At 51.9% G+C, this 23,688-nt stretch overlaps 2 protein-coding genes and 1 pseudogene across 2 annotated transcripts; all 3 read left to right on the forward strand.

Moving 5' to 3' along the window:
• Window positions 1-185: 185 nt before the first annotated feature.
• On the forward strand, window positions 186-1,000 carry LOC142819693 (chemerin-like receptor 1; annotated as a pseudogene).
• Window positions 1,001-8,277: 7,277 nt separating this feature from the next.
• On the forward strand, window positions 8,278-9,254 carry LOC102453953 (chemerin-like receptor 1). The gene has a single exon (XM_006113698.2). The coding sequence runs from the start codon at window positions 8,315-8,317 to the stop codon at window positions 9,176-9,178; it is 864 nt and encodes a 287-aa protein (XP_006113760.2). The 5' UTR covers window positions 8,278-8,314; the 3' UTR covers window positions 9,179-9,254.
• Window positions 9,255-20,301: 11,047 nt separating this feature from the next.
• Window positions 20,302-23,008, forward strand: LOC102454190 (chemerin-like receptor 1). Its single transcript, XM_075907759.1, has one exon. It carries the CDS (start codon window positions 20,344-20,346, stop codon window positions 21,244-21,246), a length of 903 nt encoding a protein of 300 aa, XP_075763874.1. The 5' UTR covers window positions 20,302-20,343; the 3' UTR covers window positions 21,247-23,008.
• The last annotated feature ends 680 nt before the right edge of the window (window positions 23,009-23,688 follow it).

Genomic DNA, 23,688 nt, shown 5'->3' on the forward strand with positions numbered 1-23,688 from the left:
AGGATTCGATCCCACCTCAGCTCAGCCCAGGGACTGGGAGTTTATAAAGGCCGCCTCTGTCTCTCTGTCCCTGTCCTGCAGCCCTTTTCACTGCTCTCCCTTCCTCCCCACAGCCCAGTGTCAGCCCCGCCCCCGCCCAGCCCTTAGGAGAAGGGGGCCATATTGTGACAGCAGCTTCTCTGAGAATGCAGTTCCTCCCAATCTTCTTCCTGGTGCTCTATGGTTTGGCTTTCCTCACTGGGGCCCCATTGAACGGCTACGTCCTCTTCGTCACCGGCTGCCGTGTGAAGAGGATGGCCAGCACCGTATAGTTCCTAAACCAGGCCATTTACGATTTCATCTTCATCCTTTGCGTGCCCCTCAGATTCATCTTCTTCCTGCATTTAGACTGGGCCAGGAGGCTGAGCAGCACCATCACCTCCCTGCACATGTTCTCCAGCGCCTTCCTCCTCACGGCCATCAGCGACCATCGCTGCTTCCTCACGGCACAGCCTGAGTGGGCCCAGAAATGCCTCACGGTCTCCCTGGCCTTCTGGGTGGGTCTGGTTACGTGGGTCCTGTCTGTTGAGTTCAGCTTGCGGTACGGTGACCTCTGGGAATCCCTTGTCCCACGTGCCAACACAAGAATGTATTTCCCAGTGGATTCAGGGAAGATGAAGGCCGCTGTCACTATCCAGTTCCTGGCCGGTTTCTCATCCCATTATCCTTGAGCCTGATCCCAACCTTCTACGTCGTTCTCGCTGCCAGGCTGGGAAGGAACCGGCTGATCCAGGCCACCCAGCCTCTCAAGATCCTTCTCGGCTTGATCCCGACCTTTTTCCTCTGCTGGCTGCCCTATCACATCTTCTACTTCCTGTAGCTCTCAGCTATGCACCCTTGGCCTCTTCTGGAATTAGGAAGTGCATTTGCTTGTCTCCTGTCATATTTCACCATGGAGGAAGAGTTTCTGAGGTACCAGCAACGTGCTTGCAACCCTGACCACTCGGAACAGGCCAACTAGCCCCGTTTTCCATCACCTCCACGCCATGAGCTGCACCCACAAGGACCAATTTTAGGGAGTGCAGGGCCCAGAATGTCAATATTGCCTGGAGGAAGAATTCTGTGCACTGGAACTAATTCTTTCTTTTTGACCCCTAAATTGTGCTTTATGGAAAGTGAATGTGTTGCCACGGAGGAAAAAAGAATTGTCTGAAAGCTGTAGATACTGGGGGTATTTTAATTTAATTTAATTTAAGGGGGTACTTACAATTTTTTTTCTTCTTTTGGGAAAAAAGGGCACTTTATAAAAAAAATGTTGAGAAACGCTGGTCTAGACCATCCGTGAGCGATGTCTATCTAACCTGTTCTGAAATATCTCTAGAGATGGAGATTCCACAACCGCCCTAGACAACTTTTCCAATGTTTAGCCACCCTGATAGGTAGGAAGATATTGAACAAGGGGCTCTTCAGTCCAGCCGAGGAAGGTGGAACGTGACCCAGGGTACGGAAGCTGCACCCAGGCACATTCAGCCGGGACGTGAGGGGAACGTTTTGAACGGCCAGAGACACTGACCCTGGGAACAGTTTCCCAAGGTTCATGGTGGATCCAGGACTGTCCCTCCCAATCTACAAATGTGCAGCTGGGTAAAGTGCCAGCCCTGAAGCCTTGAGAGCAGCCCCCAATCACCCACAGAGACAGGATTTTCCTTTACAAAAGCCAGGTTGACTCTTCCCCAACACTTTATCACTGTGTCTGACAAGTCTGCTCTTTTCTGGGATTTCAACCATTTTGCCCGATACTGACGTTAGACTTACTGGTCTGTAATTGCCAGGATCACCTCTAGAGCCCTTTTTAAAACTGGTGTCACATTCGCTACCTTCCAGTTATCTGGCACAGAAGGGGATTTAAGTAACAGGTTACAACCCACAGTGAGCAGGTCTGTAATTTCACTGTTGAGTTCCTTTAGAAATACTGTCTGCTCCTGGTGATGTATTGATCTCATCACTTTCTTCTGTTATCTCCTCTAATGACGCCTCAGTCACAGACATTTCCTCAGACGTGTCACTGGAAAGGAATGGCTTAGGGGTGGGAACCTCCCTCACACGCTCAGCTGAGGAGACCAATGCAAAGAATTAATTCAGTCTCTTTTAATGGCCTTATCGTCCTTTCACATCTCAATCGTCCAGGGGCTTTGCGGGTTGGTTAGTAGCTTCCTGTTTCTGACAAACTGCACGCTCTTTGCTTTTTACCGTTTGAGTCCTTTAATATGGAGTATACATTTAAGTTGACCCTCTAGCGTGGTGCGTTTAAACATTTTTTCCTGCAGTTTGAAGGGATTTCACTCTTGGCCTGTAACTTTCAATTTCTGTTTAAGTTACCGCCTTGTTTTCGTGGTGCTCCCCTTTCTGAAATAAAGTGCCTCAGTGCAGGGCTGCTGAGGTGTTTGTGCACTATGGGGATTTTAAATCGAATTCTCTGATGGTCACTATTCCCAAGTGTAGCAGCTGTTGTCACCTCTGGGAGCAGAGCCTGCGCTCCATGTCACAAGAATGGCCCCTCCCTGTGTGGGTGCCAGGAAAGGCTGTTCCCAGACAGAGTCATTTAAACTTTCTCTTAATACCCGTCCTGAAGTGACGTGTCCACGGTCAGGCTGGGGATAGTTGAAATCCCCCATTATTACTGAGATTTAACATTGGGTGGGCCAAATGTCATTGCACTTATCCAACCTCTAAAAAAACCCAGCCCTATAGAAAGTACTGGAGAGCCAGAGTTCGGTCTGTAAGGAATTTCGGCAAGGACTGCCTATTGTCAGCCTCCTGACATTCAAGTTCCAAAAGAAACTAAAGAAATTAATTTAATTAAATAACTTTATAAAATCTTAAGGAGAAACAAATGATCTAATTCTCCCAACAGGACACGCCCATTGTCTAACCCACAGATACTGCCCACAGTTACAGCAAACAGAAGTGAAGAGAAAACCCAGAGTAAAATGTGACCACTCCACACGGACACAACAGGAAAAGTCGGAGGCCCCCAAAGCTCAGATTTAGTTCACCAAAGTCTCAGTTTGTGCCTCTGCTCATCCAATCTGCACCATAGGCTGAGTCTGAACCATCTCTCCACTTGCTCGCAGGGATCCTCAGTTGGAGTCCGGGCAGCCTGTTCCCCTGCCGTGGATCACTGCGAGGCAGCCCCACTCCCTGATCAACCAGGCAGTGAACTCCCAAGTGAACAGACTTACAGAAACCCTGTCACAAGACAATACAAACAAACGCCACAGAACTGGCTCTTCCAGGGACAGATGACCATTTTGGGGGGGCCCAGTGAAGCACAATTTTGTGGGGTCCCCCTTTACCACGGCGCATGTGCAGGGCTTCTTGAAGCGCAGGGCCCAGGGCGGCCGCCTCACTCACCCTGCCCTATATCCACCCCTGGGCTCTTCCCCCGTCGCTACATTGACAGAGGAGCTGAAGAATCCCACTGACGGAGAAAGGAACGACCAGAGTTTGGCCAAACTCAAACCAGCAGTGAGAGCCAACAATTAGCACAGGAGAAGGGATTTCCCCTCCCAGGTTCCACCTACCATATAATTTAGCTTTGCCCGTGATCCCTGGTGGAGGGTTAACACCATCACCACCTGCTGCAGAGTGAGGAACAGCAGCCTGCTCTCTGCTCCTGCCTCCGCTTCTCCCAGCTCACCCAGGCCTTAGAAAAGCACCTGCCCTGCCTGCAGCCTCGTGGAGCCTGACCCCAAACCCGACACACACACACACCAGAAACTTCTGGGTGTGGAGCCTAAATCCACCCAGCAACAGTAACACTCAGCTCACTCCTACCTCCCCACAAGGGGCTCTTCAAGACACAGCTCCCTAGTAGGTGCCTGGGTTACACATGCTCTGGTTTGGTTCATTAACAATTCCTACTTAATTTGATTCTCTGCTCTTTTCACATATAGACATACAGAGCCCCCCACCACGCCCAGCCTCTTCTGCCCTTCCAATATAATTGGTACCCAGGTATTACCCTGTCCCACTGATCATCCATGTTCCACCAAGTTTCTCTGACACCTGTTTCGCCAATCTCCTCATTTCATAACTTCACATTTTACCAGGCCATTGTAGAATATATTGTATAGAGCAGATTAAATACCCAGCAGGGGAATTCTGCATGAAAAATTAAACAGTCTACAAGAAAATAAATCCAAACTACTGTATGCAATATTCTTAAATTCTACAAAATTCTGCATGTTTTATTTGTCAAACTAACACAATATCATCCCCCCAATTTTAATAATTATTTTCACAATACCTCCCAACAAGCAGGTGACAAGACAGAAACCAAATGAGATTCAGGAAATGCTCTTTGAGAAATGGATTTCTCAGTAGGCACATGAATTCAGAACGGCGACTAACAATCCGTGTACACTGCAATGCACAACTGCACTTCCCACACTCTCAAATGCACGGCAAAGACTGGCGTGGGGTGATTTGGGGGCGGGGCTCACATAACAGAGAAATGGGGGGCTGGGCTTCCGGCAGTTAATCCCAGCAATTCATAGAACATAGCATCACAGAACACTAGGAAAGGAAGAGACCACGAGAGGTCAGCGAGTCCAGTCCCCTACCCTCATGGCATCTACCATCCCTGATAGACGTCTACCATCTACCATCTACCATCCCTGATAGACGTCCATCCAACCTGCTCTTAAATATCCCCAGAGATGGAATTCCACAGTTTCCCTAGGCAATTTATTCCAGTGTTTAACCACCCTGACCGTTAGGAAATTTTTCCTAATGTCCAACCTAAACCTCCCTTGCTGCAGTTTAAGCCCATTGCTGCTTGTCCTATCATCAAAGGCGAAGGAGAACAATTTTTCTTCCTCCTCTTGTGACATCCTTTTAGATACCTGAAAACCCCTCTCAGTCTTCTCTTTTCCGAACTAAACAAGACCAGTTCTAACAGTCTGCCTTCATAGCTCATGTTCTCTAGACCTTTCATCAGTCTTGTTGCTCTTCTCTGGACCTTCTCCAATATCTCCACATCTTTCCTGAAATGTGGTGTCCAGATCTAGACACAATACTCCAACTGAGGCATAATCAGTGCAGAGTAGAGCGGAAGAATGACTCCTCGTGGCTTGCTCACAACACACCTGTTAATGCATCCCACAGTCATGGCACCAGGGCCAGATCCAGCATTGAAACCTGCTCTCTGTGCCCAAGATACCTCTAGGGATGGGTCCCAGGCTGGCCTGAGCCCAAACATTCAGAGGGGCCTGAAGGCGACAGAGGCGAGATACAGGCAGGTTGGAGACCAGGCTGTGGTTTGGGTGGTTTCTAGCCCAGCGCGAGGGTTTCCTTAGCGCTGGCTGGGCCAGGGCTGGGGTCCCTGCACAGAAGCCGGGCTCAGATCTCATGTGCTCTCTTACCCCAGCTGGGAGGGGAGCGGAGGGGGCAAAGTCCCAGCTGGTGTCTGTGCTCCTGGGACCTCACCCGGTGGAGCTGGCTGGACGTGTCTCTGCTGGCTGCCCTGCCCGGTGGCCCTGCATGTGGGCTGCCGAATGCAGACACTTTGCTGGGGCCGGGTGGCTGTGGGGGAAACTTGTGATTCATGTGACAGCTGCAGGTTGCAGTGGCCACTGGAGACCAACCAGGCTTTGCAGATGGGATTGGACTCAGCTACGTCCTGTGGTCTCCCCCCATTGTTCACCCGCCCAGACAAAACCACACACACGGCTTCCTGCTGCTGGATGACCCAGTCTGAGCGAGCTGCAGGCATCGGGTTGGGGACCTGGGACGGGGCTTGACTTGGAGACGCTGCCTCCCCTCAAGACAGAGGTAAGGAAATGAGGGAAACCCTCCAGCTGCCCCACACGGTGCCACTCTGCCCTTCTCCCTCTTCCCCCCCCCCCCAACTGTTCCCTGGATCTCCCCCTTCCTGCTGCCCCATCCACCCTCCTCATCCCACTGGCTACAGCCGGTAGACATTAGTTGTGTGTCCTGTGGTGAGAGGGCGTGAGCCCCCATCCCGTTGCATGTTGAACGACACTGTCCAACTTCAGGGGTGCTGCACAGGCAAATGTTTGGAGGGGAAACTGAGGCCCAAGGCTGTGACATGACTCAGCCAAGCACCCTGAGTGGTTCGGTGGCAGAGTCTGGGATGGACCCAGGAGTCCTGACTCCCCGTCCAGCCACTCAAATGGTCTCTTGCAACAGCCTTTCATTAGACAAAAGGTGTTAGGGTCCTGCCCTTTCTCTTCTGTACTTTACTTTAATGGCCCCAGCTGGGTCTGGCACCTCCCCAGGGTTGAATGAGCTGGAGTTTTGCAGCACCAGGGCTGCAGCTCAGATTAGCTCAGCTCCTGCTCTGGGGCTGCGGTTGCCCAGGATGTGGCCACGTCAGATGGTCTCTTGGACCCTGCGTCACGAGAGGACCCAGCGCTGGTCTGAGCTGTTTGAGGCCTGCATGGAGTTGGCTGCCTTGGGGGCTTTGCAGAGTTGCCTTCCTGAGCTTGTCCACCCTGTTCAGCCACTTGCCCCCCCCCCCCCCGCTCTGCCCTGCTCCCAAAAGGACAGCTCCCCGGAGGGGGCTGCAAGTGGGGAGGTGTCACGAGGGGATCACTTCTGTGATGCCGGGTCTGATTCCTCCAGAACGTAGATTAGCAAGTGAGATTCAACTTTCCAGCTTCCATTCTGGGGTGAAATCTGCTGTGATCCCCCAAATCTGCCCCCCTCTCTCAAAGACCTATCAGCGGGCAAAGACCCTGCGGACCAGTGGATCTCAATGTTCCCAAACTCAGTTTCCCCTCTCAGCACTCTGACTTGTCCTTTCTCCGCACTTCAGAACAAGCTGTTTGCCAAATCAGAGCTGGAAATACAAGTAACCCTGCGCACTGGTGCCAAGAGGTGCTTTGCCTTCACATTTTACCGGGCCATTATTGAATATATTGCACAGAGCGGGAATTCTGCATGAAAAATTTAAAATTCTCCAAAAACAAATCAAACCTGCTGTGCACAAAATAGCTCCAAGGATGGCGGCCACCGACGGGAGCCTGATATGGCCAAAAAATGCACCTGCCTTTTTTTTTCTTTTGCTTGACAATTCTGGTGTGGCTCTTCGCATTTTTTCTGCCACAGTTTCGGCTCTCTTTGTTCAATTCCCCTGGGGACTGCTCCCAAGCTAGCATGATCCTGGCTACCCTAGGAGCTCAGGCTGAACTGAAACGTGTCCCTGGCTTGGGGCCTGCACATGATGGACGTGAGACACAGGCAGGCTGGAGGCCTTGAAGGCTTTGCAGAAGTGGTTGGACCCAGCTACGTCCATTGTTCACCCTCCCAGATACAGACACATACGTGGCTTCCTGGTGCCGGCTGAGCCAGTGTGGGTGAGCTGCAGGAGTCGTGTCGTGCACTTGGGACAGGGCTCAATTCGGAGACACTGCGTCCCTCCAAGACACGGGTAAGGTGGGGCGAGAGAGCGGGGGTAGGGAGAATTGTTGTCACCATTGTTGGAAATTGGGAAACCCCTTTTAAAAATGCTTTAAAATGGCAGACGGAGAGGGAGGACCGGTCACTGGTGAACAGCAAAAGGAGTATTTGGGACTTGTAGGCCACGTCTACACAACGAGGAAGATCGAAGCTGCCTCTGTCAATATTCCGGGGTTCCAATTAGCGTGTCACTGAATTGAGAGGGGTGCTCCAGTCAAGGCCAGTAACCCTGCTCCTACGAGGAGTAAGGAAAGTGGAGAGGAGCGTGTGTTCCTGCTGTGTGGATGGCGCCAAAGGCCAAGTAAAGATGAACGGAGCTGAAGCTGCATGGCTGAACTCAGCCTTGTCCCGTAGCATGGGCCAGGGGTTAGGGAGGTTCGGGGGGAAACGTCTCCAAGGCTCTGTCTCTGTGTCTGAGCAACTCGCCCCTCCTGCCCCCCTCTCCGGCTTTCAAACACAAATGATCAGCAAGAAGCTAAAGTGATTTATTGAAATTGGGCTGGGTCACCTCCTCCCCCAAAATGTAAAACCAAAACCCATTTGGGCTGGTACAGAGAAAACAAACCCTGCATCTCGGTAGCAACTTCACTGAGTCGACCCTTTCGGTCTCCTCTTCGCCCTGCGGTTCACTGCTCGTAAGGGCTTTGTACCACTGGGGCCATTGGCCCACAGGATTCGATGCCACCTCAGCTCAGCCCAGGAACTGGGAGTTTATAAACGCCGCCTCTGTCTCTCTGTCCCCATCCTGCAGCCCTTTTCACTGCTCTCCCTTCCTCCCCTCAGCCCAGCGTCTGCCCCGCCCCAGCCCTGAGGAGAAGGGGGCCATATTGTGACTGCAGCACCTCTGAGAATGGAGTTCCAAATCATCTTCATCATGCTGTGCGGCTTGGCCTTCCTCGCCGGAGCACCATTGAACAGCTACGTCCTCTTCGTCGCCAGCTGCCGTGTGGAAAGGACGGCCAGCGCCCTGTTGTTCCTGAACCGGGCTCTGTCTGATTTAATCTTCAACGTCTGCCTTCCCCTCAGAATCGTCTTCATCTACTTCCTGCACGTAGACTGGGCCAGGAGGCTGAGCAGCACCATCACCTCCCTGCACATGTTCTCCAGCGCCTTCCTCCTCACGGCCATCAGCGTCCATCGCTGTGTCCTTGCAGCACGGCCTGAGTGGGCCCAGAAAGGCCTCATGGCCTCCCTGGCTTTCTGGGTGGGTCTGCTTATATGGGCTCTGTCTGCTGGGTTCAGCTTGCGGTACGGTGACCTCTGCGAAGCCCTCATTCCATCTACCAACACCAGCAGGAATTTCCGAGTGTCTCCAAAGAAGATAGAGACCACTGTCGCTATCCAGTTCCTGGTTGGATTTCTGATCCCATTAGCCTTGAGCCTGATCCCAACCTTTGGCATTGTTCTAGCTGCCAGGCAGGGAAGGAACCGGCTGATCCAGGCCACCCAGCCTCTCAAGATCCTTCTCGGCTTGATCCCGACCTTTTTCATCTGCTGGCTGCCGTATCACGTCTTCTACTTCCTGCAGCTCTCAGCTACGCACCCTCCGCATAGTCTGGAAAAAGGAAGCGCATTTGCTTCAGTCCTGACATATAACAACAGCTGCCTCAACCCCATCTTCTACCTCACCATGGAGGAAGAGTTTCTGAGGTACCAACAACGTGCTCGCAACCCCCACACCGCCGACCATTTGCTGTTGGAACTGGCCGACTAGCCCCATCCTCCAGCCCTCCCCCGCCCAGGAGGCACATGGGCTAATGTTAGGGGATGCAGGTCCCGGAATGTCAATATTGTCTGGAGGACGAATTCTGTGCACTGGGACTAATAGTTTCTTTTTGACCCCAAAATTGTTTTTTATGGCAAGTGCATTTTGGCCTCCATTTCCATGTTTAGAAAACCTGCCTTATAGCAAGAGATGAGAGATCTAGGCACTGAATCTGTGTAACTGAACAAAGAGAATGTGACGTGATACCAGTCTGTAAGTATCCAGACGGGAACAGTTATTGAACAAGAGTCTCTACAGTCCAGCCAAAGAAGGTCTAATGTGACCCAGGGAACAGAAGTTGCACCTACACAAATTCAGCCTGGAAGTGAGGGGAACGTTTTGAATGACTAGAGACCCTTATCCAAGGATCAATTTCCCCATGGTCGTGGTGTATCCATGACTGTCCCTCCCAATACACAAATTTGCAGCTGGGTAGGGTGCCACCAAATGTGGGGCACCGAATTGCGCCAAATGTTGTCGTGCCGTTCACAGCTGCCTACTGTGTGTGCGGCGTTGCCAGCTCCAGGGTTAAACCCCATCCCACAGCTGCCCCTCATGGGTTTCACCCTGGGAGGGCATCTCTTGGTGAGGTGCAGCTCCTGGAATGATCTCCCTGCTCTGTCCCTACCTCGCCCTAACCCCACTGCACCCTTCCCTCAAGATCTCCCTTCTGCGCAGCACCCAGGCTGTGTCCAGACTCCATGCCTCCGTCGACGGAGGCATGTAGATTAGCCAGATCGGAAGAGGGAAATGAAGCCGCGATTAAAATAATCGCGGCTTCATTTAAATTTAAATGGCTGCCCCGATCTGCCGATCAGCTGTTTGTCGGCAGATCGGGAGAGTCTGGACGCGATGCCCCGACAAAGAAGCCTTTCTTCATTGACACAGGTAAACCTGGTTTCACGAGGCTTACCTGTGTCGATGAAGAAAGGCTTCTTTGTCGGGGCATCGCGTCCAGACTCTCCCGATCTGCCGACAAACAGCTGATCGGCAGATCGGGGCAGCCATTTAAATTTAAATGAAGCCGCGATTATTTTAATCGCGGCTTCATTTCCCTCTTCCGATCTGGCTAATCTACATGCCTCCGTCGACGGAGGCATGGAGTCTGGACACAGCCCCAGTGTGGGTTAAGCCCAGCCCCTGCCACCTCCCTGACCTGCACCTTCCCCCTGTGACTCTGGGGCTGCCCCCAACAGATCCTAGCCCTGAAGCCTTGAGTGCAGCCACCCATCCCCCACAGAGGGTCTGCCCTCCCTCTTTGGGCCTGGGGAATAAGGGCTGGTTTGTGTGGAGTGATATAGCAGGAGTCAGGGCAGAAGCTGGGGGCTTGTCAGCCGACGGTCAGGGCAGTGTGTGTATGTGTGCTGAGAAAAGGTTTAACGTCCGTGACTTTCCTGCTAGGACCGGGGTCCTGTCGCAGAGGGCAGCCAACAGGCTGACAGACGCCCCTGTTTATAGGAAGAGCTTATTACACCTCAGATTTTAGCTGCTAGAATACAGGATTCCTTCGCAGCGGGCAGCCTAGGAAAGGCTGAGAGATGCCCCAACGGATCTGTCACCTGGGAGTGACACGATCCAAACGCCCAAGCTCTCCCTATACCTGTCCCTTATGACCGGCTGAAGTTCTTTTAAATTGTGCTTGGTTCTGTTACAGCAACTGAAGGAGTCAGATTAAAACTTAAACAATTACAGGTTTATTAAAGAAGCTTATAAATCATATGGTTACAATGGCTATTGCTCTATTTCTTAACTGCTAGAATATATAGATCTTAGAAGTGGTTACAAAGAAGATAAAGATAGAAAAATAGAAATAATGGTACCAAGTAACAGCTTACTCTTTCTATGTGTACACTCAAGACAGAGGACCACATCCAGGTACAATTTTTACCCCCTTCTGTGCCTCTCGACTCCAGCGTGTCAGGCCAGGGCTGGTCCCTCAGTTCCTAGGAAAGACGAAAATACGAGGTGGGCGTCCCCATAGAACCTCGGGAGGTCAAACACCTAACCCGACCAGCAGGTAGAGGGTAGACTGACACTCAAAGTGAGTGTGCTGCTGTACCCATCTTTATACCCATGGGGTCACGTATTTTTCTTATCTGTGATGCCAAATGGGGCTGGTCTGTCTTTTGTGAGACCAGTTTTACAAGGGAGTTGTGAACTTAATTTACACTTGTAAGAGAGAGATAACTAAATTGGAAATACTGGGGATTCTTTTCTCAGTGGGAAATTCCTCTCCCAGGGACTGTGTGTATGTTCGTATCAACATGGATGCCAGCCGGGCACTTCTCGCAGCCTCGAGGCCAGCTTATTGCCTTAATCGCTCTCTCCTCATATCTATGTTTTCAGCTTCTCAGGATCAGATGAGCCAGCATAGACTATGCTGATTTTATTGCTCCTTCTCTGTCCTGTATGCTTCAGGAACCTCAGAGAGGCAAATAAGATGGATGTGATGGGGAGGAGGGTCTGGCTGGCTACACTCCCTCAGCTGGAGCTGTTCAGCCTAAGAAACCCTTCTTCCCTGCGCTGTCATGGGTGCAAGTGTGTCCTAGGCAGAGAGGAGTGATGATGGATATCACTCCTGGCATGTGAGTGTACCTCCCACAGCGCCAATACCTAATATGTGTGGAACCTGGTGTACCCGTCTGAATGGCTCCTGCACTCTGCCGCTCAGATGGGCAGCCTCTGGATGCTGGGTTTCCTGCCAAAACACAGGAAAAGGAGGGAGAAGAAGGGTGACCAAAATGGAGTCCCTGTTGTTGTTTAGGCTCTCAAAATGGCGCCTGTGCCCAAGATGGTGTTTCAGAGAATTTTAACCCTACATGGTGGTATCTAACAACGTCAGCATCCTGACACGTCAGCACTGAGGCTTAACTGGTCTGTATCTGGGTATAATCATGGATCTCAGAGGGGCTGCACTTGTCCAGCCCAGGGGGCAGCGGGAAACCCCACCACTGCCTGTGCTGAGTCCATTGTCAGGGGCACTCAGGTACCAGCAGAACTGTAGACATCTGCTCCAGGGTGCTAGAGACCGGGCTTCACTTACAACAAACCTGGCCGGGCACCTTCCCACCATGTCTCGTCGTGTGGGGTCTGCTGTGGTGGCTCTCAGCATAGAACCCAGGCAGTGCACCGAGGGCTTTTTTGACAGAGCAAAATCCCTGTCGGGACATCACACTGGTGACTTCTGAGGGCATTCGGTGGCCTGAGGTGATTCGAACACACGGCTTTTGGATTTTAGTCACATGTATCGGTTATTGGGGAGCACCGCCCAGGCTCAGACACACAAACCCATCCCCCACCCCTGGTCCCGGGCTTGGCATTCTCAGGCACTCTACAAGGAAATACTTGGACATTAAAACCTGTCCCTAGGATCCCTTTGCTTCCTACCTCTTAATCATTTACTGAACTATGATGGAACCTTGACTCCTCTTCCATGGAAGGTCACTTTACATAAGAGCTTTTGGGGAGGGGCCTCATCAAACACTTTCTGGAATTCTTAGCACATTGGATCCCCCTTGTCCACATAGGATGAAGTTTAATAAAGACAAGTGTAAAGTGCTCCACTTAGGAAGGAACAATCAGTTTCACACACACAGAATGGGAAGCGACTGTCTGGGAAGGAGTACGGCAGAAAGGGATCTAGGGGTTATAGTAGACCAGGAGCTGAATATGAGTCAGCAGTGTGATGCTGTTGCAAAGAAAGCAAACATGATTCTGGGATTCATTAACAGGTATGTTGTGAGCAAGACACGAGAAGTCATTCTTCTGTCCTACTCTGCACTGGTTAGGCCTCAATTGGAGTATTGTGTCCAGTTCTGGGCACCGCATTTCAAGAAAGATGTGGAGAAATTGGAGAAGGTCCAGAGAAGAGCAACGAGAATGATTAAAAGTCTAAAGAACATGACCTATGAGGGAAGGCTGAATTGGGTTTCTTTAGTTTAGAAAAGAGAAGATTGACGGGGGACATGAGAGTTCCTTTAGAAATACTGCCTGCGCCTGGTGATGTATTGATCTCATCACTTTCTTCTGTTATCTCCTCTAATGACGCCTCAGTCACAGATGTTTCCTCAGACATGTCACTTGAAAGGAATGGCTTAGGGGTGGGAACCTCCCTCACACGCTCAGCTGTGGAGACCAATGCAAAGAATTAATTCAGTTTCTTTTAATGGCCTTATCGTCCTTTCACATCTCGATCGTCCAGGGGTTTTGCGGGTTGGTTAGTAGCTTCCTGTTTCTGACAAACTGCACGCTCTTTGCTTTTTACCTTTTGAGTCTTTTAATATGGAGTATACATTTAAGTTGACCCTCTAGCGTGGTGCGTTTAAACATTTTTTCCTGCAGTTTGAAGGGATTTCACTCTTGGCCTGTAACTTTCAATTTCTGTTTAAGTTACCGCCTTGTTTTCGTGGTGCTCCCCTTTCTGAAATAAAATGCCTCAGTGCAGGGCTGCTGAGGTGTTTTTGTACCATGGGGATTTTAAATCGAATTCTCTGATGGTCACTATTCCCAAGTGTAGCAGCTGTTGTCACCTCTGGGAGCAGAGCCTGCGCTCCATGTCATAAGAATGGCCCCTCCCTGTGTGGGTGCAGGGAAAGGCTGTTCCCAGACGGAGTCATTTAAACTTTCTCTTAATACCCGTCCTGAAGTGACGTGTCCACGGTCAGGCTGGGGATAGTTGAAATCCCCCATTATTACTGATATTTGACATTGGGTGGGCCAAATTTCATTGCACTTATCCAACCTCTAAAAAAACCCAGCGCTATAGAAAGTACTGGAGAGCCAGAGTTCGGTCTGTAAGGAATTTCGGCAAGGACTGCCTATTCTCAGCCTCCTGACATTCAAGCTCCAAAAGAAACTAAAGAAATGAATTTAATTAAATAACTTTATAAAACCTTATGGAGAAACAAATGATCTAATTCTCCCAACAGGACACGCCCATTGTCTAACCCACAGATACTGCCCACAGTTACAGCAAACAGAAGTGAAGAGAAATCCCAGAATAAAATGTGACCAGTCCACATGGACACAACAGGAAAAGTCGGAGGCCCCCAAAACTCAGATTTAGTTCACCAAAGTCTCAGTTTGTGCCTCTGCTCGTCCAATCTGCACCATACGCTGAGTCTGAACCATCTCTCCACTTGCTCGCAGGGATCCTCAGTTGGAGTCCGGGCAGCCTGTTCCCCTGCCGTGGATCACTGCGAGGTAGCCCTGCTCCCTGATTAACCAGGCAGTTAACTCCCAAGTGAACAGACTTACAGAAACCCTGTCACAAGACAATATGAACAAACGCCACAGAACTGGCTCTTCCAGGGACAGATGACCATTTTGGGGGGACCCAGGGAAGCACAATTTCGCAGGGTCCCCCTTTGCCACAGCGCATGTGCAGGGCTTCTTGAAGCACGGGGCCAAGGGCGGCCACCTCGCTCGCCCTGCCCTATATCCGCCCCTGGGCTCTTCCCCCGTCGCTACATTGACAGAGGGGCTGAAGAATCCCACTGACGGAGAAAGGAACGACCAGAGTTTAGCTAAACTCAAACCAGCAGTGAGAGCAGACAATTAGCACAGGAGAAGGGATTTCCCCTCCCAGGTTCCACCTACCATATAATTTAGCTTTGCCCGTTATCCTTGGTAGAGGGTTAACACCATCACCACCTGCTGCAGAGTGAGGAACAGCAGCCTGCTCTCTGCTCCTGCCTCCGCTTCTCCTAGCTCATCCAGGCCTTAGAAAAGCACCTGCCCTGCCTGCAGCCTCGTGGAGTCTGACCCCAAACCCGACACACACACACCAGAAACTTCTGGGTGTGGAGCCTAAATCCACCCAGCAACAGTAACACTCAACTCACTCCTACCTCCCCACAAGGGGCTCTTCAAGACACAGCTCCCTAGTAGGTGCCTGGGTTACACGTGCTCTGGTTTGGTTCATTAACAATTCCTACTTAATTTGATTCTCTGCTCTTTTCACATATAGACATACAGTGTCCCCCACCCCGCCCAGCCTCTTCTGCCCTTCCAATATAATTGGTACCCAAGTATTACCCTGTCCCACTGATCATCCATGTTCCACCAAGTTTCTCTGACACCTGTTTCGCCAATCTCCTCATTTCATAACTTCACATTTTACCAGGCCATTGTAGAATTTATTGTATAGGGCAGATTAAATACCCAGCAGGGGAATTCTGCATGAAAAATTAAACAGTCTACAAGAAAAAAAATCCAAACTACTGTACGCAATATTCTTAAATTCTACAAAATTCTGCATGTTTTATTTGTCAAACTAACACAATATCATCCCCCCAATTTTAATAATTCTTTTCACAATACCTCCCAACAAGCAGGTGACAAGACAGAAACCAAATGAGATTCAGGAAATGCTCTTTGAGAAATGGATTTCTCAGTAGACACATGAATTCAGAACGGCGACTAACAATCCGTGTACACTGCAATGCACAACTGCACTCCCAAATGCACTGCAAAGACTGGCGTGGGGTGATTTGGGGGCGGGGCTCACATAACAGAGAGTATGTCTACACTACCCCACTAGTCACGAGGAGTAACGGTAGTTCAGAATAGGAACCTAGTCCGAACTACCTAGTTCGAGCTCCGTGTAGCCGCGCTACACGGGGTTCGAACCAGCGGGGATTTAAAAATGGCGGCTCCCCGCTTATGCAAATGAAGCCCGGGAAATTCAAATCCCGGGCTTCATTTGCAAGTGCGGTATGCCTACATTACCCTCCTAGTTCGAACTAGGAGGGTAGTGTAGACATACCCAGAGAAACGGGGGGCTGGGTTCCCGGCAGTTAATCCCAGCAATTCATAGAACATAGCATCACAGAACACTAGAACTGGAAGAGACCACGAGAGGTCAGCGAGTCCAGTCCCCTACCCTCATGGCAGGACTCAGCACCATCTACCATCCCTCATAGATGTCTGTCCAACCTGCTCTTAAATATCTCCAGAGATGGAATTCCACAATTTTCCTGGACAACTTATTCCAGTGTTTGACCACCCTGACAGTTAGGAAATTTTTCCTAATGTCCAACCTAAACCTCCCTTGCTGCAGTTTAAGCCCATTGCTGGTTGTCCTATCATCAGAGGCCAAGGAGAACAATTTTTCTTCCTCCTACTTCTGATACCCTTTTAGATACCTGAAAACCCCTCTCAGTCTTCTCTTTTCCGAACTAAACAAGACCAGTTCTAACAGTCTGCCTTCATAGCTCATGTTCTCTAGACCTTTCATCAGTCTTGTTGCTCTTCTCTGGACCTTCTCCAATATCTCCACATCTTTCCTGAAATGTGGTGTCCAGATCTAGACACTATACTCCAACTGAGGCATAATCAGCGTAGAGTAGAGCGGAAGAATGACTTCTCGTGGCTTGCTCACAACATTCCTGATAATGCATCCCACAATCATGGCACCAGGGCCAAATCCAGCAGGGAAACCTGCTCTCTGTCCCTGCACAGAAGCCGGGCTCAGATCTGATGTGCTCTCTTACCCCAGCTGGGAGGGGATCGGAGGGGGCAAAGTCCCAGCTAGTGTCTGTGCTCCTGGGACCTCACCCAGTGGAGCTGGCTGGACGTGTCTCTGCTGGCTGCCCTGCCCAGTGGCCCTGCATGTGGGCTGCCGAATGCAGACACCTTGCTAGGGCCGGTGGGTGTGGGGGAAACTTATGATTCATGTGACAGCTGCAGGTAGCAGTGGCCACTGGAGACCAACCAGGCTTTGCCATGTGATTGGACCCAGCTACGTCCTGTGGTCTCCCCCCATTGTTCACCCTCCCAGACAAAACCACACACACGGCTTCCTGCTGCTGGATGAGCAAGTCTGAGCGAGCTGCAGGCATCGGGTTGGGGACCTGGGACGGGGCTCGACTCGGAGACGCTGCCTCCCCTCAAGACAGAGGTAAGGAAATGAGGGAAACCCTCCAGCTGCCCCACACGGTGCCACTCTGCCCTTCTCCCTCTTCCCCCCAGCCATTCCCTGGATCTCCCCCTTCCTCCTGCCTGATCAGCCCTCCTCATCCCACTGGCTAGAGCTGGTTGACATTAGTTGTGTGTCCTGTGTTGAGAGGTCATGAGTCCCCAAACCATGGGGGGTCTCTTAAAGAGACAGCTCCCTACTAGATGCCTAGGGGTATGTCTACACTACCCCCCTAGTTCGAACTAGGAGGGTAATGTATGCATACCGAACTTGCTAATGAAGCCCGGGAAATTCAAATCCCGGGCTTCATTAGCAAGTTCGGTATGCATACATTACCCCGCTAGTTCGAACTAGGGGGGTAGTGTAGACATACCCTGGGTTACACATGTTCCAGCGTGGTTCCTTTAAAATTCTCACTTAATGTGATTTTTGGCTCTTTGCACATATAGATAAACAGCACCCGCCTCTCCCTCCACCCGCTGCTCCTCCCGCTCAGCCTGTTCTGCCCCTCCGATATAATTGGTATCCGGGTATTACCCTGTCCCACTGATCATCTACAATCCACCAAGTTTCTCTGATGCCTGTTTCACCCATCTCTTCTTTTCATACCTCGAGTTCACCCAATTGATTCGTTAGACCACTGCCGTTTGTGCACCGACACTTACAATTGTCCCTGTTTCACTGCCGGCCTGCACACAATGGGATTCAATCAATTTAAAGATTTCCAAATGTTCTGTGCGAGTAACTGAAGTAACAAGTGGGCCTGAGTCGCCTTCATGAGCATTTCCACCCTGCTCAGCCACCTCCCCCCCTGCTCCGCTCTGCCCCCGAGAGGACAGCTCCCCAGAAGGGGGCCGCAGGTGGGGGGGTGTCATGAGGGGATCAGTTCTGAGATGCCGGGTCTGATTCCTTCAGGACGTAGATTAGCAAGTGAGATTCAACCTTCCAGCTTCCATTCTGGGGTGAAATCTGCCATGGACTCCCAAATCTGCTCCCCCAGCCCTATCAGTGGGCAAAGACTCTGCAGACCAGTAGTTCTCAATGTTCCCACACTCCTGTTCCCCTCTCAGCACTCAGAATGAGTTGTGTGCCAAATCAGAGCTAGAAATACAGGTGTCCCTGCATGCTGGTGCCAACAGATGGTTTGCCTTCACACTTTACTGGACCATTGTTGAATATATTGCGTAGAGCAGAGTAAATACCCAGGAGGGAAATTCTGTATGAAACATTAAAAATTCTGCAAAACAAAATGAAAGCTGCTGGGCACGATATTTTCAATTTCGGCAATATTCAACATCTTTTCATTGTCAAACTAACACAGGAGTGGCTAACCCATGGCTTGTGAGCCGCATGCAGCTCTTCCCCTAAAAAGTGTGGCTCGCAAAGCTTTTCCAAGGCCACCCCAGAGTCCCCCAGCTTCCCTGTGCTCACTGAGCAATTCAGAATGGTGCTCAAGATGACAGCTGTCGATGGGAGCCTGATATGGTCAAAAAAACCTAAGGTACCCGCCTTTTTTTTACTTGACAGTTCTGGTGCGACTCTGCATTTTTTCTGCCGCTCTTTCGGCTCTCTTTGTTCAACCATTATTTTCACAATACTTGTCAGCAAATATCTCACTAAACAGAAACCAAATGAAATTCAGGAAATGCTCTTTGACACGTGGATTCCTCGCACACCAGTGCCACATCCAGCAGGCGAACCCCTCCCTTTGCCCGAGCGAGATTCCCCTAAGGACTGCTCCCAAGCTGGCATGATCCTGGCTACCCTAGGAGCTCAGGCTGAACCGAAACGTGCCCCTGGCCTGGGGCCTGCACGTGACGGATGTGAGACACAGGCAGACTGGAGGCCGGGATGTGGTTCGTGTGGTTTCTAGCCCAGCACGAGGGTTTCCTTAGTGCTGGCTGGGCCAGTGCTGGGGTCCCTGCAGCAGAGGCTTCTTTTAGAATCTCATGTGGCCGACTCTGGTCTTGTTCCCCAGCCGAGAGGGGATCGGAGGGTGCAAAGTCCCAGTGCTCCTGGGACCTCACCCGGAGGAGCTGGCCGGGTGTGTTGGTCTCAGGCCCAGCTCTCCGCTGGCTGCCCTGCCCCCCCGGCCCGGATGGGGGCTGCCAAACATGGACAACTTGCTAGGTCCGGGTGGGGGACTTGTGATTCATGTGACAACTGCATGTAGCAGTGGCCGCTGGAGGCCTTGCAGGCTTTTCAGAAGTGGTTGGACCCAGCTACGTCCATGGTTCACCCTCCCAGATATACCCCCGCACACGGCTTCCTGCTGCCGGCTGAGCTAGTGCGGACGAGCTGCAGGAGTCGTGTCGTGCAGCTGGGATGGGGCTCAACTCGGAGATGCTGCGTCCCCCCAAGACACGGGTAAGGTGGGGTGGGAGAGCAGGGGAAGGGAGGTCTGTTGTTCCCATTGTTGGAAGCTGGGAAATCCCTTTTAAAAATGCTTTAAAATGGCAGACGGAGAGGGAGGACCGGTCACTGGTGAACAGCAAACAGTGTTTGGGACTTGTAGGCCTCTCTCAATATTCCGGGATCCAATTCGTGTGTCACTGAATTGAGAGGGGTGCTCCAGTCGAGGAAGGTAACCCTGCTCCTATGAGGAGTAAAGGAAGTGGAGAGGAGCGTGTGCTCCAGGCGACTTCCTGCAGTGTGGACGGCGCCAAAGGCCAAGTAAAGATGAACGGAGCTGAAGCTCCGTGACTAAATTCGGCCTTGTCCCGTAGCGTGGGCCGGGGTGAGCAACACTGCGGGGGGGGGGGGGGGGAGGGAATGTCTCCAGAGCTCTTTCTGTGCCTCTGAGCAACTCGCCCCTCCTGCCTCCCTCCCTGGCTTGAAAATGATCAGCAAGAAGCTAAAGAAGCCTCCCCCAATTTAAAAGCAAAACCCATTGAGTTTGGGCACAGAGAAAACAAACCCTGCATCTCAGTATCATCGGCACTGAGACGAGCTTTTCGGACCCCTGCTCGCCCTGCGGTTCGCTGCTTCTAAGGGCTTTGTACCACTGGACAAGGTTTTGATTCCACCTCAGTTCGGTGCAGGGACTGGGAGTTTATAAACGCCACCTCTGTCTCTCTGTCCCTGTCCTACAGCCCTTTTCACTGCTCTCCCTTCTTCCCCTCAGCCCAGCGTCTGCCCCACCCCCACCCAACCCTGAGGAGAAGGGGGCCATATTGTGACAGCAACACTTCTGAGAATGGAGCTCCTTCTAACCTTCTTTATGGTGTTTTTGGGTATGACCTTCCTCGCCGGGGCACCATTGAACGGCTACGTCCTCTTCATCATCAGCTGCCGTGTGGAGAGGACGGCCAGCGCAGTGTGGTTCCTGAACTGGGCCATGTCCGATTTCATCTTCATCCTCTGCCTGCCCCTCAGATTCGTCTTCGTCTACTTCTTGCACATAGACTGGGTCAGGAGGCTGAGCAGCACCATCACCTCCCTGCACATGTTCTCCAGCGCCTTCCTCCTCACGGCTCTCTGTGTCCATCGCTGCGTCCTTGCGTCCTGGCCTGACTGGGCCCAGAAACACAGCACGGCATCCCTTGCCTTCTGGATGGGTCTGGTTACATGGGCCCTGTCTGCTGGGTTCAGCTGGCGGTATGATGACCTCTGGGAATCCCTTTTCCCACCTGCCAGTCCCAGCATGAATTTACGAGTAGATCCAGGGAGGGTGAAGGATGCCATCGTGATCCAGTTCTTGGTTGGATTCCTGATCCCATTAGCCTTGAGCCTAATCCCAACCTTCTGCATTGTTCTCGCTGCCAGGCTGGGAAGGAACCGGCCGATCCAGGCCACCCAGCCCCTCAAGATCCTTCTCAGCTTGATCCCGACCTTTTTCCTTTGCTGGCTGCCCTATCACGTCTTCTACGTCCTCTGGATTTCAGCTCCGTACCATCTGCCTCTCAAAGTCACTGAAAGCACTTTGGCTTGTGTTCTAGCTCCAGTATATTTCTGTTGTTGCCTCAGTCCCATCTTCTACCTCACCATGGCGGAAGAATTTCGGGGGTTCCGGAAACGTGCTCACAACCCCCAAACCACCGACCACTCGGGGCTAGAACTGGCAACTAGCCCCATCCCTCAGCTCCCTCCCACGAGGTAAACTGGACAATTTTGGGGGGTGCAGGGTCTGGAATGTCGATATTGCCTGGGGGATGAATTCTCTGCAGTGGGACTAATAGTTTCCTTTTGACATCAAATTGGTTTTTTATGAAAAGTGAATTCTGGGCCTCCTTTTGCAGGAATAGAAAACCTACCTTGTAATGAAAGCTGAGAGATCTAGGCACTAAATGGGTGCATCTAGACTGGCAAGATTTTGCACAAAAGCAGCCACTTTTGCGCAAAAACTTGCCAGCTTTCTCCTCTGGCCGCTTGAATTTGCGCAAGAGCACTGACTTCATAATGTACAAAATCAGTGCTCCTTGCGCAAATACTTTTATGCTCCCGCTTGGGAAAAAGCCCGCTTGCACAAGTGTTCTTGCACAAGAGGGCCAGTGTAGACAGGGAAAGAATTTTTTTGTGTAAGAAAGCCCCGATGGCGAAAATGGGATTTCTTGCACAAAATGGTGTCTATACTGGCCACGGGCGCTTTGCGCAAAAGCATCTCTGCTAATCTAGACGCGCTTTTGCGGAAATACTTTTAACGGAAAAACTTTTCCGTTAACAGTATTTCCGCAAAATCATGCCAGTCTAGACGCAGCCAATGTGTGTAGCTGAACAGAGAGAAGGTGACTTGATTCCAGTCTGTCAGTATCCAGACGGGAACAGATATTGAACAAGGGACTCTTCAGTCCAGCCAAGGAAGGTCTAACGGGACCCAGGGAACAGAAGTTGCACCCAGACAAATTCAGCCTGGACGTGAGGGGAACGTTTCGAAAGGCCAGACTCACTGATCCCGGGAGCAATTTCCCAAGGGTCGTGCTAGATCCAGGATTGTCCCTACACAAATATGCAGCTGGGTAGGGTAAGAACAAATGGGGCCAGTTTTTGTGGTGCCCTACACAGCAGCCTGCTCTGTGTGTGGCGTTGGCCACTCCAGGGGCCAGCCCCAACCCCCAGCCAACCCCTCCAAAACTTTCACCATGGGAGGCCATCTCGTAGGGAGGTGCAGGGCCCAGATTAACCCCCTGCTCTGTCCCCCTGTCCTGCCCCAACCCAACTGCACCCTGCTCTCCCGTCTGCTTAACACCAAGCTCCTCTCAGTGAGTGTGGGGTACACTGGACCCAGCCCTTATGACCTCTCTGCCCCACTACTGCCCCCTATTGTTCTGGGGCCGCCTGTGATGTAGTGGGGAGACGGTCCACTCGCTAGTTGCTATGCTTGGGCTGTGGGTTGTGAATGACCCCTACTGGCCTCTGTCTGTAAGCACGGCCCAGCGGGGGGTCGCCCTGAGGGCCCACATGTTGCATGAACAGTGACCCAACCAGCTCTCACCGGAGAGGGAAGGAGTTGGAACAAAGGCAGGGGGTGGTTTGGGGAAGAGTCAGTCTTGGCTAAAGAAACGTGGAGAGAAGAGACTAAGCAGAGTGCTGGGAGCTGAGGGGTCTATGCACTCCTGCCCCAAGAGGTCTAGGGCTGCCAGCCCCTGACTCCTTATGTCCACATCCTGTCTCTGCTCTGCTTTATTGTGGAGAAGCAATCAACCCTCCTTATTCTAATGGAAGAGGGAGTCTCATATTGCTGCTACATGGTGCAGGATCGAGGGTATCCCAGATGCGCCATCACACCGCCCCCCAACAGCTCCTGCCCCTATAGCCCTGCAGCCTTCAGTGCAGCCCCCTCATCCTCTGCAGAAGCTTTGCCCCCCTCTGGGGGGCTGGGAACCGAGGGCAGGGGCGATGTGGAGGGGCGTAACAGGAGTCAGGGCAGGAATTTGGGGGAGAGGAGATCTGGGTGTGGGAGGGAGGAGTCAGGGTTGGGGTGAGAAGAGGCTCGGTGCAGGGTGTGGAGGCCTAGGGGGGCAGGAGTTCAGGGTTGGGGTGAGAAGGGGCTCAGTGCAGGGTGTGGAGGCCTAGGGGAGCAGGAGTTCAGGGTTGGGGTGAGGAGGGGCTCAGGGCAGGGTGTGGAGGCCTAGGGGGGCAGGAGTTCAGGGTTGGGGTGGGGAGGGGCTCAGGGCAGAGGATTGGGATGAGGTGATTCAGGGCAGGGGGCTGGCATAGAGCGGCTCAAAGCAGAGGGGATATGGAGGTGCAGGATTCAGGACATGGGGCTGTTGGGAGCGGAGCGAGGGGGGGGACAAGGACTCCATTTGGGAGAGTATGAGAGGCTTCAGCCTCAGATACCATCTCCCTGTCGCTTTTCCTGCTTCCTGTGCCTAGGGAGTGAGGGAAAGTGCCCAGCCTGCTGCATCCCTGGGACTCCTCGTTGCCCAGGGGAGAGGCAAAGGAGGGAGGCAGCAGGCTCTGTGCTTCCCACACTCCTAGGCACAGGAGTCAGGAAAAGCAACAGGGAGCTGGTACGTGTGGCTGCAGCCCCTCATACACTCCTGAAATAGTGGTGAGGGGGGCTCTCCCGGCTGGGGTCTGCTGCTGCGCAGGGCAGCCT

Source organism: Pelodiscus sinensis, chromosome 24 (genome assembly GCF_049634645.1).
Source record: "Pelodiscus sinensis isolate JC-2024 chromosome 24, ASM4963464v1, whole genome shotgun sequence".
Taxonomy (NCBI): domain Eukaryota; kingdom Metazoa; phylum Chordata; order Testudines; family Trionychidae; genus Pelodiscus; species Pelodiscus sinensis.